This window comes from Microtus pennsylvanicus, chromosome 8, assembly GCF_037038515.1.
Source record: "Microtus pennsylvanicus isolate mMicPen1 chromosome 8, mMicPen1.hap1, whole genome shotgun sequence".
NCBI classification, from domain to species: domain Eukaryota; kingdom Metazoa; phylum Chordata; class Mammalia; order Rodentia; family Cricetidae; genus Microtus; species Microtus pennsylvanicus.
In genome coordinates this window covers 622,662-635,060 of record NC_134586.1, presented here as the reverse complement: position 1 = coordinate 635,060, position 12,399 = coordinate 622,662, and the positions used below count along the sequence as shown (strand labels likewise).

Genomic DNA, 12,399 nt, shown 5'->3' with positions numbered 1-12,399 from the left:
AAGCCAACCAGAACTACACAATGAGATCCTTTCTCAAAACAAATAAGACTAAAACCAAAGGATCATTTCTTAGGCATTTTTCTTAGGGTTTTGGAATCTGAGACCTTGGGTGGGGTTTTTTATTTCATTTTATGCTAAAATAGTGGAGTAAAGATTATATATCTGAAAGCAAGTATTTGAACAGTTTCAGGAATAAAAACTACAAAAGAAGACTGGTTAAAATGTATCCCTGCAAAGACAAAGATACCTGAATCAAGTCAAGAAATAGGTAAAGCACCATCTGTTTCCTTTGTTTTGTTTTACTTATAACTTGGGTATAATTACATGTTCTCTCACAATGCATGATTTTATTTATATTCTTTTTTTTTTAAAGTTACTTGATGTTTGTTTCTGAAGGTAAGAAAGAGTTCTGTTTTCTCTGTCAGGATGGTCCTTTTTAACAGAAAAATAATACTATCACATTGAATTAGGTATGGGAGTTTTGTATCTTTTCCCTGAAAAGGGACAGACATAAAGTATTAAATTTTCTAGATCTGGACTGACCTCAATTTTGACATTGTATCCCATGACTTTTAAATAAGAATATTATGCAACTCTTCACTAAGATCTGTGACACCCTGAATTGGCCTCCAATAATGTCCGCCAGCTTTTACAGGTTTATTCATTCAATTCCCTAACAAGGTAGGCAGGGAGATTCCCATTTGTCGCCTGGCTTAGTACATTGCTAGATATTAGGTACTTGAACCTGGTCCGTCTCTTCAAAGTTCATTGAGGATAGTGGAGTGAGTATTTTAAAGGACAAGGCTAGTTGCCCTGGTCAGCAACGATCTGGTAGGCTCGCCTTGTACTCACTGTGAACTACTGATCCTTTCTTCTATCCTCTCACCTGCTGAAGGTTTATGTGCTGCTAAGAACAGAATCCAGGGCTCTGCATGCTAGGCAAGAACTGTATTAACTGAATCATCACTATCTGTTTAATTTATAGTGGAATGAATGTATTTTGTAGAGTCAAGCTGAGGAGTTATGTCTTACTTTTGCTTAGATTAAAAGGCAAAGATAGCTGAGTGTTGGTATACTCCTTTAATCCCAGTACTTTGAGTTCAAGATCATCCTGTTCTACAAAGTGAGTTCCAGAGCAGCTAGGGTTCTTACACAGAAAAGCCCTAAAAAACAACAACAAAAAGACAAAGATAGTTTCAGAGTCTTGAAATTGGGAACAATTTTACTAAGGACAATGATAGAATCTTTTTAATTTTTTTTGACATACTATTATTGTTAGTTTTTTTGAGACAGGGTTTCTCTGTGTAGCCCTGACTTTCTTAAAACCTGCTTTGTAGACTAGGCTTGACTTGCTCAAACTCATAGAGATCCACCTGCCTCAGCCTTCTGAGTGCTGGGATTAAAGGCATGTGCCAATCATGCTCAGCCCAAAGATTTATTTATTAGTTTTGGGTGTTTGGAGACAGGGTTTCTCTGTAGCTTTGGAGCCTGGAACTAGCTCTGTAGACCAGGCTGGCCTTGAACTTGCAGAGGTCTGCCTGCCTCCTGAGTGCTGGGAGATTTATTATTTTTAATTAGTGTGTAAATATAGGTCTCTGGGTCTGTGCGTTGTAAGTGCCATCAGTGTGAGATCTTTTGGAACTGGAGTTATAAGCAGTTTTGAGCCACCAACATGGGCGCTAGGAATAGATCTTGGGTCCACTACAAGGGTGGTATGCTCTTTTAATCATTGAGTCATCTTTTTGTTTTTATAGTTTTTAAAATTGTGTTTTATAAAAGAGGGATTTGTGTAGTAGGAGCTGTGAGCTGCGTTCCCGCCCAGCTCCACACGGCTAGCTTTACCCAAAATAATTACACAGAAACTGTATTCTTTTAAACACTGCTTGGCCCATTATCTCTAGCCTCTTACTGGTTAACTCTCACATCTTGATTAACCCATATTTAGTAATCTGTGTAGCTTTACCGGCAAGGATCTTAACCTGTGTCCATCTTGGAGAGGAGAGCTATGGCCTCTGCCTGGAAAGGAGAGGCATGGCGTCTGGCTCACTGCCTTCTTCCTCCCAGCATTCTGCTCTGTTTACTCCGCCTACCTAATTTTCTGTCCTATTAAAGGGCCAAGGCAGAATACTCTCCCATATCGGATTTGACAAAGATGAGAGTAGAGATTCAAATGTACAGGCAAACAAATACAAATTGAGTCAGAAATACTGAGATAATGTACAAAATAAAAAAACTTAGCTAGCCTTAGCTAGTTCATGCTCATAATCCCAGAACTTTAGGGGATGATGCAGGAGGATTATAGAGAACTGGAGACTACATTGGACCACAAAACAAAGTACTATCTCAAAGAAAGATCAAAAAGTGGGTATAGCGCCCAGTGGTAGATGCACACGCCTTTAATCCCAGCACTCAGGAGGCAGAGGCAGGTGGATCTTTTGTGAGTTTGAGGCCAGCCTGGTCTACAAGAGCTAGTTCCAGGATGGGATCCAAAGCTACAGAGAAACCCTGTCTTGAAAAACCAAAAAAAAAAAAAAAAAAAAAAAAAAGTCGTAGCTCAAAAAGTTGAGTGTTTGCCCTGCATTCTTGAGGCTCTAGATTTGATAGTCATTGCTAACCTGTTAGAGTAATGGCTAAAGGCAGGATCAAGAGTGTAGGTGTAGTGAAGAGGGGTAGGCCCCTGAAGTGAGAGAGAACAGCTGTAAATGCTTGAAAGCAGGAGAAACAAGGCCTATGGAGCACTGCACTAAGGGTTAAATGGAAAGGGAAGGTATGGGCTTTTCTGATGTTATATACCATGACCTTGATAGACTGTTACTTCTTTTCCATTCTCTGTTTGGAACTGACCAGGCTCTTGATTGCTTTTCTTTTTTTAAGATGATATCTTATGTAACCCAGGCTGACCTTGAAATGAACCTTGTTCATGGTTAATACTGACCTTGAATTTCTGATCATCCTGTTTCTCTCTACCTTAGTGTAGGATTACATCATGTACCTAGATAACTTTCTGTATTTTCTCCATCTTGTTTGTTTTTATTTTGAATTATGTATGTATATGTTGGGGAGTGGGTTATGTGCATGTGGATGCAGTGCCCTCAGAGTCCAGAAGAGGACATTGGATCTCTTGAGTCATAGGTACTTGTGAGCCTTCACCTGTAGCTGCTGGGAATGACACTTGTCTCACCCACTTACAGCCCCATCCCCACCCTGAGACAAGGTCTCAGTATGTTGGTTTGGCTGGCCTAGAACTCTTTGTAGAAGCTGTTCTCTTCTCAGAGATCCACCTGCCTCTGCCTCCCAGGTGCAGGAACTAAAGGCAGCCACCACTGAACCATCTTTTCATCTCTTCCTTTGGATTTTGAGGCAAGCTCTTGCTGTGGAACTCAGACTGGCCTTGAGCTGAACCTTGAAAATGCTGTGATTTTAGGCTTTGGTTGTCATTTCTAGCTCAGTTTTCTGCCACTACAGACACTGTACATTTCCTGTCTCATTTTTCATTGTTTGACAGATTGAACATTAAGTATCAGTTTTGTTTTCTTAGATCGGGCTGATTCAAGACTCCCTAAGAGAAGCTTAAGTGCCGATGAATTTGAAACACTACAAAACCCAGTAAAAGACTCAGATGTCATGTTCCGTACCTACAAAAAGATGTACCTGGAGAAGAGAAGCAGAAGCCTTGGAAGCAGTCCAGTGAAGTAGCCACAGGATGTAGTGGTTTTGTTTCTATCACCAGGAAATCTCTTAACTTTTTCTTTTCAGGCTCCCTTGCTGGAAATAACTCAGGACTTTTCACATTTGGATTTCTCAGCCAAGGAGTTCAGTTACAGCTTGTGTTAACGTTTTTCATTGATATTGTGTGACTGAAATGTTGGTTTAGCTGCTGGTAAGCAGGCAAAGAAATAGATTGTATTTGTCTAGGAACTGCAAAGTGTGTGATCTATGCTGTTGAACTTGTTTTAAGTCTTACTGGCACAGTGGTGCACACCTGTGATGTAGTATTTGGCAGATGCAGACGCGAGGATCAGTGATTGGTCACCCTCAGCAGCATAGTCCTTTAAGTCAGTTTAGGCTACCTGAGACTCTCTCAAAAACAAACAACCATGAAGGTGACTTATCACAGGTCTTGGAATGCTGTCATTCTGACGTAACTATTCATTAGCTGAGACCTTGACTGGGGTTGTAAATACATTTTTGTTTTTAAGCACATTAGCAAAACTTATTTTTCAGAAAATGCCCACTGTGAATGTCAAAGTATATACCTAAGTATTTTGTACCTTATTGTAAAGGTTTTTTCATAAGTTTTGTTTTATACTTTTGTTAAACTGAATGGAGTTTTTGGAAGATGTCTTGACATTACTTTTCATACTTGAAATAAACATTTATTTTTTAAAGAACGGCAGTTGAAATCTTCATGGTTCCATTTCCTTACCCCCACTCAGTAGACACATTTTGATAAGTTAGGCATGGTGGCACAACCTCAGGGAGGCTAAGGTGGCTTTTGCTACAGGGGACAGAGAATGTTTACCTCTAGGAGAGCATTGGTTATTTTTAGAAAGTTTTCCCTCACCCAGTGGTTGAAATGGAATCTAGGCCTCATGCATGTTAAGTGCGCTGCCACTTAACTATACCCCTAGTTCTGTTTCTTTTTAAAACCCTGTTGTATATATAAACATTGAAACATGAAAGTGAAACATAGAAGGTAGACAAGGTTTTAAGAAAATTATGCAGAAAGTTACTTGTAGATTCGGCTTCCATATTGCTACCAATCTTGTAGGAAACACATGTTTACCAACTTATACAATATCAAGGAACACACGATTATTTGAAAATGCTTTTGTACTTTTTTCCATGAGAAAAAAAGAACCGTGAATGGAAGACTAAGGCAGGAAGATTACTGCTGATTCAAAAATCGACTAAGGAGTAGGATCCTGCCCCAGTCAGAAGAAAAGGTATATTTGTATGAAGTCAGATTTTCACAATATACTTGTCTTAGGGTTATCTATTTCTGTGACGAGACACCACAACCATAGAAACCCCTAGTAAGGAAAACATTTGAGGTGGGGGCTTACAGTTCAGAGGTTCAGTCAGTTATTATGGTAGGTCTTGGCGCTATGTAAGCAGACATGGTGTTGGAGGAGCTGAGAGTTCTACATCTTGATCTACAGGCTCTACTGAGCATGGCTTGATCATACATGAGACCTTAAAGTCTTACCTCCACAGTGACAAAGTGACACCCTACTCCACCAGGGGCCACACCTCCTAATAGTGCCAATCCTTATGGGCCAAGCATTCAGTTTTTTGGCAGCCAAATCTATTCAAACCATTACATTCCATTCCCTGGCCCCTTTAAGCTTGTAGCTATTACATAATGCAAAGTGCATTTATTCCAGCGTCAAAAGGCCCCATAGTCCATCCCCATCTCAACACTGTTTAAAAGTCTAAAGCTTAGCGTTTCTTCTGAGATTCATGCAGTCTCTTAACTATAATCTGTAGTAGGAGGCCGGCTGCTCAGCCATGAAATAATCACACAGGCACCATATTATTTGCAATACTGTTTAGCCAATAACTTAAGTGTATTTCTGGCTAACTCATTTTAATTTAACCCTTTTCTATTCATCTGTGTATTGCCGTGTGGCTGTGGCTTACTGGTAAAATTCCAGCATGTTGGTTCCTGCTGGCGGCTACATGGCTTCCCCTAACATCACCTTCTTTCTCCCAGCATTTTCCCCACCTACCTCTGTTTTTCCCTGACCAGGCTGGCATTCATACTTTTTTTTTCTTTTAAAATTTTATTATTTTATGTGTATGGGTGTTTACTTGTATGCATGTCTGCATACCATGTTTGAGTCTGGTGCCCACAGAGGCTAGAAAAGGACATCAGAGCCCCTGTAAGTCAAGGTACAGATAGTTATGAGTTATAATACGGTGCTGTGAATCAAACCTGAGTCCTCTGGAAGGGTAGCCAGTGCTCCTCACCACTATCCCTTTAGTCCCTGACATCCACACTGTTGCTCACCTGCAAGCCCTCAAGTGTTGGGCATGTGCCACCATGACCTTCTTACAATGCCTGTTTTGCAGGAAGGCTGATTAGAAGGTGGTTTACATAGATAGTTTATGGGTGTTTCCAGACTGGTATAGTCTCTTTAAAATGAGGGTCATCAGATCACACAAATGATACCTAGTCTCAAAACATTGCAGCTATGTAAATCTCAAGAAATATAATTTTGGGGGGCTATTCTTACAACTAGTTACAGTAGACTTAAGTTGCATGAGACTCTGCTGAGTTCCAGACTCCCAGTACAAAATGAACACAAATTCCTCACAAGAACTTTCACAAGGCTTGGTTTCAATATTTCTCAATAACTTATTATATGTTTTAGGATAAATTAGAAGAGAAAATCTTGAAGAGTGTAGGCAGATTTTTTTCTGTTCTGCTAGACAACTTCCAAATAACCACAGAGACTTTTTATTAATTATAAAAGCTCAGCCAATAACTGAGGCTTGTTTCTAGCTAGCTCTTATAACTTAAATTAACACATTTCTACTTATCTAATGTTACCACATGACTCATGGCTTTTGCCTCTTTTCTTTTACATCTGTTCTTTCTTGTCTGATGGCAACTCTACATTCTCTCCGCTCCAAAAATCCTGCCTAGCTATCGACTCTTTAGGTTTTTTTAAAAAAAGATTTTATTAACATTATATATACAGTGTTCTGCCTGCATGTATGCCTGAAGGCCAGAAGAGGGTACCAGATCTCATTATGGATGGTTGTGAGCCACCATGTGGTTGTTGGGAATAGAAATCAGTACCTCTAGAAGAACAGGCAGTGCTCTTAACTGCTGAGCCATTTCTCCAATTTCCATTTAGCTTTTTATCAAACCAGTCTGAGTGACACTTCTTCACAGTGTACACAAAGATTATTTCATAACAGAAGGGTTTAAACATAAAGAAGTAATAAGCTGTTGGGCATCAGAGGTCTGGGCATGAGGCCCAGTGTGACTTCCTGAGCCTCACTTGAGTTTGTGTGAGGCCTAGTGTAACTTCCTGAGCCTAGCTCAAGTTTGGAGGCCTTTCTCGGGCTATAACTTCTACACAGGAAGTGACTCAGCATAACTTGGCCTGGGCCTGCCTCTGCCCAGCCACCACTAACATGGCAGAATATTATTGGCCCTTGTTCCTTGCTCTGCCTTGGCCCATCCCAGGCTTCCCACCCCTATCTCAGCCTATATAAGTTCCTGCCTAAAACAATTAAAGAGATCCTGCTTCGACAGACTCCTGACTCATTGTGTGTGCTTCTCCCTGATTCTGAGTCATCAACATGCGCTATCTTGCTCAGCCCCAGGGAAAGTCTGTCAGGTCTGGCTCTGCCCCCACCCTTTGTGCCAGAGAACCTGGCAATAAGCAAGTAAAAATATTAATTACTTTGATGGATCTGTACAGAATATGAGCCTATAGAGAGATACCATGATGTACTTTGTAAGTATGTATAGTTATTGAAAATAGAGGATTTATGACTACAAAGATTGGTGCTGACAGAGATCTTTTTTTGCTGTTGCTTTCCATGAAGACAGGGCTCAACAAATGTCAACATGACTCCATGATCAGGAGGTGTTAGCATCTGCATGTCTTTTTGTGCATACTGTCATGGTTAAAGGAATTCTTTTTCCAAAAGGGTCTCTCAGTTGTGGGACACTACTGCCATCAGGTGGTCCTCAATGACTTTTGATCCACAAAAACAAACCCTTCGTCAGACCCTAGAGACTAAGTGCCATTGAGAGGTGTGCACCCACAAAAACAAACCCTTTGTCAGACCCTAGAGACTAAGTGCCATTGAGAGGTGTGCACAAAAAGCCACAGAGGTCATTAATGCCTTTAATTCCAGCACTTGGGAGATAGACACAGCTGGATTTCTAAGGCCAGCCTTGTCTACATAGTGAGTTCCAGAAGAGTCACAGCTGCATAGTGAGACTCTGTCATAAATAAACAAAGCAAAACCCAACCAACCAACCAACCAACCAACCAACCAACCAACCAACCAACAAAAAACATAGAGATGCAGAAGAAAACACCAGAACTCATACTTCCTTTCATTTTTATAAAAAAAATCAAGAATTTAAACTGTGTTGTTATTAAACTGTGCTGATATTGAATGTATCGGTTATATTCAGAGTTCTTCATCCTGAATGTATTGGTTAATGAATAAAGATATTTTGGCCAGTGGCTTAGCAGAATAGAACAAGGCAGGAATTCTAAGCAGATAGAGGAGAAAAGAAGGCGGAGGCAGAGAGATGCCTTGTAGCTGCAGCCAAAGAAGACAGACGCCCGGCAATTTTGCCAGTAAACCACGAGTCTCATGATGATGCACAGATGAACAGAATTGGGTTAATTTCAGATATAAGTACTAGCTAGAAAGACACCTAAGCTATGGACCAAGTAGTGATTTAATTAATACACTTTCTGTGTGATTATTTCTGGTCTGGGTAGCTGGGAACAAACTAGCAGCCTCCATATACAACCTTTTCATTTAGATAAAAAGGAGGAAAATTTGTTGGATAATCTTTTTGTACACTGTGAAGACATGTTTTTGCCAAGGCACCTTCTGTTTAGTTTAATAAAGAGCTTAATGACCAATAATAGTTAGGCAGGAAAGGATAGGCAGAACTTCTGTGTAGAGAGAGGAACTGGGAAAAGAATCAGAGAGGCAGAGATTCACCAGTCAGACATGGAGGAAGTGGGACAGAAGGTACTGAGCTAGGTCATGAGCCACGTGACAGAATGTAGAGTAATATAAATGGGCTGATTTAAGTTTTTAAGCTAAGTTCAAGCTTTCATATTTAATAAGAAGTTTCTGGTCATCATTTAGGAGCTGGTGATCTAAAGAAAGACCATTTTACACACACACACACACACACACACACACACACACATGAAATTTATTAACTTAAATGACTTAATAGGCTGCAGTCAAACTAATTCAGCAATTACTAGCTGTGAATGGAAAGTCCAAGAATCTAGTAGTTGCTCAGACCCACAAGGCTGTGTTTCTCAGATGGTTGTCTATGTATGCTACAATCTCGAAGAGAAAGGCTCTCATAGATGTTCTAGCAAGGTGAGGGCAAGCAGGCAAAAAAGAACGAACCCTTTCTTCTTTAATTGTCCTTATATAGGCTTCCAGCAGAAGTTGTAGTCCAGGTTAAAGGAAAATCTTCTGGCCTCAAGATTCTGATCAAAAGCCTGTGTCTTCTAGCCTCAAGATCCAGATCACAGGTATGCCCTACATTTTTGGACTGTAGTTCATTCCAGATATAGTCAAGCTGATAACCAACAGTATCTGTCAGAAGTCCATCCCTTGCCAGCTTGATACACAAAAGTATCTCCTTATGTTATGATTAATTTCCAAATAAAAACAATAACAAGGTCATAGTAATGCCTAAACACAATGTAGTTATCCCACCCACAATAGCTAATGTATTGTATAGTTAAATAGGGCATAGTTATACTTAACATGATGTAACTATCCCTAGCACAATCACAAACACATTATAAATTTAGAATAGGTGGCAATGACCATTGGGGGACATCCTATTAGTAGTCTCTAACTACCTTCCTCTACTACCCATTCTGTATTTCCTCCATCATATATAAGCACCTTAGCAAGTCTTGGCCCTTTTCCTGGAGGAGTGACCTGTGTTGTAATAGGAGCAGTGGGGCTGCGTCCCCAGCACCCCGGCCGCCTGCTAGCTTATGCCCCAAAATAACAACACACAAATTGTATTCTTTTAAATACTGCTTGGCCCATTAGCTCTAGCCATTACTGGCTAATTCTCGCACCTGGACTAGCCCATTTCTAATAATGTTGTAGCACTCCAAGGTGCGCTTACCGGGAAGATTCTAGCCTATGTCCATCCTGGGTTGGAGCTTCATCGCATGTGTCTCAGAGAGCAGAGCTATCACATCTGGAGAGGGGAGCATGGCATCTCTCTGAGCTCACTTCCTCTTCCTCCCAGCATTCTGTTCTGTTTACTCCACCCACCTATGTTTTAACCTATGAGGGCCAACCAGTTTCTTTATTGCTTAACCAATGAAATCAACAGATTGATATATGACACTCCCACATCAGACCTGTTGTGGGAGCTGCGGGTTGCATTCCTGCCACCCCAGCTCCTGGTTGCCTGGCTAGCTTATGCCCCGAAATAACAACACACAAACTGTATTTATTTAAACACTGCCTGGCCCATTTCTATTAATGTGTGTAGCACCCCAAGGTGCGCTTACCGGGAAGATTCTAGCCTACATCCATCCTGGGTCGGAGCTTCATCGTGTCTGCCCCAGAGAGGGGAGCATGGCATCTAATCTCACTTCCTCTTCCTCCCAGCATTCTGTTCTGTTTACTCTGCCTACTTAATTTTCTGTCCTATCAGGGCCAAGCAGTTTCTTTATTACTTAACCAATGAAACAACAGATAGAAAGATGACCCTCCTCCATCAGTGACCCATGTCTTCATTCCTGATGGGTCTGTGCCTTTTGTCATCCTGCCTGGTTTAGATTGTTGTAGTTTCCTATTGACTTTAATAACAGAACATGGTAGCACCAAGAGATGCCCAAAAGGATCTTCTGTACTCCAGACACACTCTTACCTTCATTGTGAAGAAGTAATATAGGATTCCCTTCTGTATGCTTTGAATATGTTTTATTACCATTGGTTATTAAAGAAGCTGTTTAGGCCTATGGTTTAGTTGAGTAAAGCCAGGCAGGAAATCTGAACAGAGATATAGAGAGAAAGTAGGTGGAGTCAAGGAGACAGCATGTAGCTGCCAGAAGAGAAGGATGTGAGCCAACAGCCAGAAACTTAACAGTAGGCCACAACCTCATGGTGATTCACAGATTAATAGAAATGTGTTACTTTAAGATATAAGAGTTAGTTAATAAGAAGCATGAACCATTGGCCAAACAGTGTTGTAATTAATATATTTTTCTGTGTGATCATTTATGTCTGGGAGGCTGGGAAATGAATGAGTAGTTTCTACCCACAGAGAAGCAATCCTATTTCTCCATGGTAATCTGGAACAACTACCCCTCCTAATACTGTTATTCTTAACCTGTTGGTTTAATGACATTAGAAGCTCAAAGTGACCAGGGGCATGACTGAGCTTTCAGTTCAATGGAATGTTTGTTGTGGCTCCTGGCAGGAAGACTCCCTGTTTTGAGATCAAAACTTCTAGGCCAGCAGAACTTAGGGTTGCAGGGACAGGAAGCAAAAATTTCCCTACTTGGTTACTAGGGATGATGTAGTGAGTGCAACTATTCTCTTTTCCACCCCTTGATTCCTGGACCCTGGATCCTGGCTATTGGATGCTGATTCAAAGCATACATATACTGCTTTCTGGAGAACCCTGCCCTAGTCCTCCAGGCTGTTGCCCCCTAATTGGCACTATAATAGTGTCTTCAAGAGGCCATTCCATTTTTCTATCAGGCCAGCTGCTTCAGGACAGTGGGAAATATTGTAAGACCAGTGAGCTCCATGACAGTGGGATCACTGTCACATTTTTTTTCACTGTTAAAAGAGTATCTTGGTCAGAAGCTGCTGGGAGCCAGCCCTGGCAATAGACAGGTCCCCAGAGGATGTAAGGAGTAGGCAAGGGATGGAATGAGCCATGTATGATGGCCAGGAGAAACTTGCAGCCTGACTGACTAGTAGTCAGAGTGCTTCTTTATTTATACAGAATTTAGTAAGCAGAGGTACATTCATGTTGTTCCAAAACATAGATCGTATCATTTTTGTTTTTGGATATGTGTTTATCATTTTCTCTTACACATCTGGGGTCACAAGCTTAGTCACCAATGATAAATCATGACAGAATAGAATTATCTTTTACAATCATTTTCCCTCAAGTTTAGTTATCATTGATAAACAGTTATCTTTTATAACCAATTTTACTCATCAATATCATAACTCAATATTTAAGATCTACAGTCATATGATAACCTGTAGTAGGCTGGTAACTTTTGTAGTTACAAGAACACTAGACAAAAACAAAATCTCCAAGCCAGCAGATTGCTGTATCACAAGTAGTGTATTATTGACTCTAATGGTCAGAGTACCCAAGAAAAAACCTCAGGTCAAAGCTGCTGCAGTTATTATTCAAATTATGGTGTAATACAATGTTCACATTTTATATATTTATAAAAATTTTTTATTTTTCTAATCCTGGCATTCTTTTGTTCCTTGGTCAAATGATGCTGTAGGGGCTCTGCACTTGTTAACTTTTCTAAGAAAAGGAGGCCCTGACATCTCATTTTTAAATCATCTTTTTATGTCAATAATATGAATCTCTGTGTAGGGCAGCAGTATCTTCAGCTAATCTAACTTTGTTGCTGTATATGTCACATAGTCACCTGA

The 12,399-nt window shown here is 40.5% G+C and overlaps 1 protein-coding gene across 8 annotated transcripts in view; it reads left to right on the top strand.

Moving 5' to 3' along the window:
* Resf1 (retroelement silencing factor 1) overlaps positions 1–4,391 on the top strand; it is a 32,087-nt gene extending 27,696 nt beyond the window's left edge. For 7 of the 8 annotated variants that reach the window (XM_075982204.1, XM_075982207.1, XM_075982201.1 and 4 more), the window contains 2 exons: positions 185–268; positions 3,539–4,391. In XM_075982204.1, the coding sequence (XP_075838319.1) occupies positions 185–268; positions 3,539–3,696 (242 nt within the window). In that variant the 3' untranslated portion in view covers positions 3,697–4,391. The remainder of the gene's footprint in view (positions 1–184; positions 269–3,538) is intronic. The other variant, XM_075982209.1, reaches the window with a different exon arrangement.
* Positions 4,392–12,399: the final 8,008 nt, after the last annotated feature.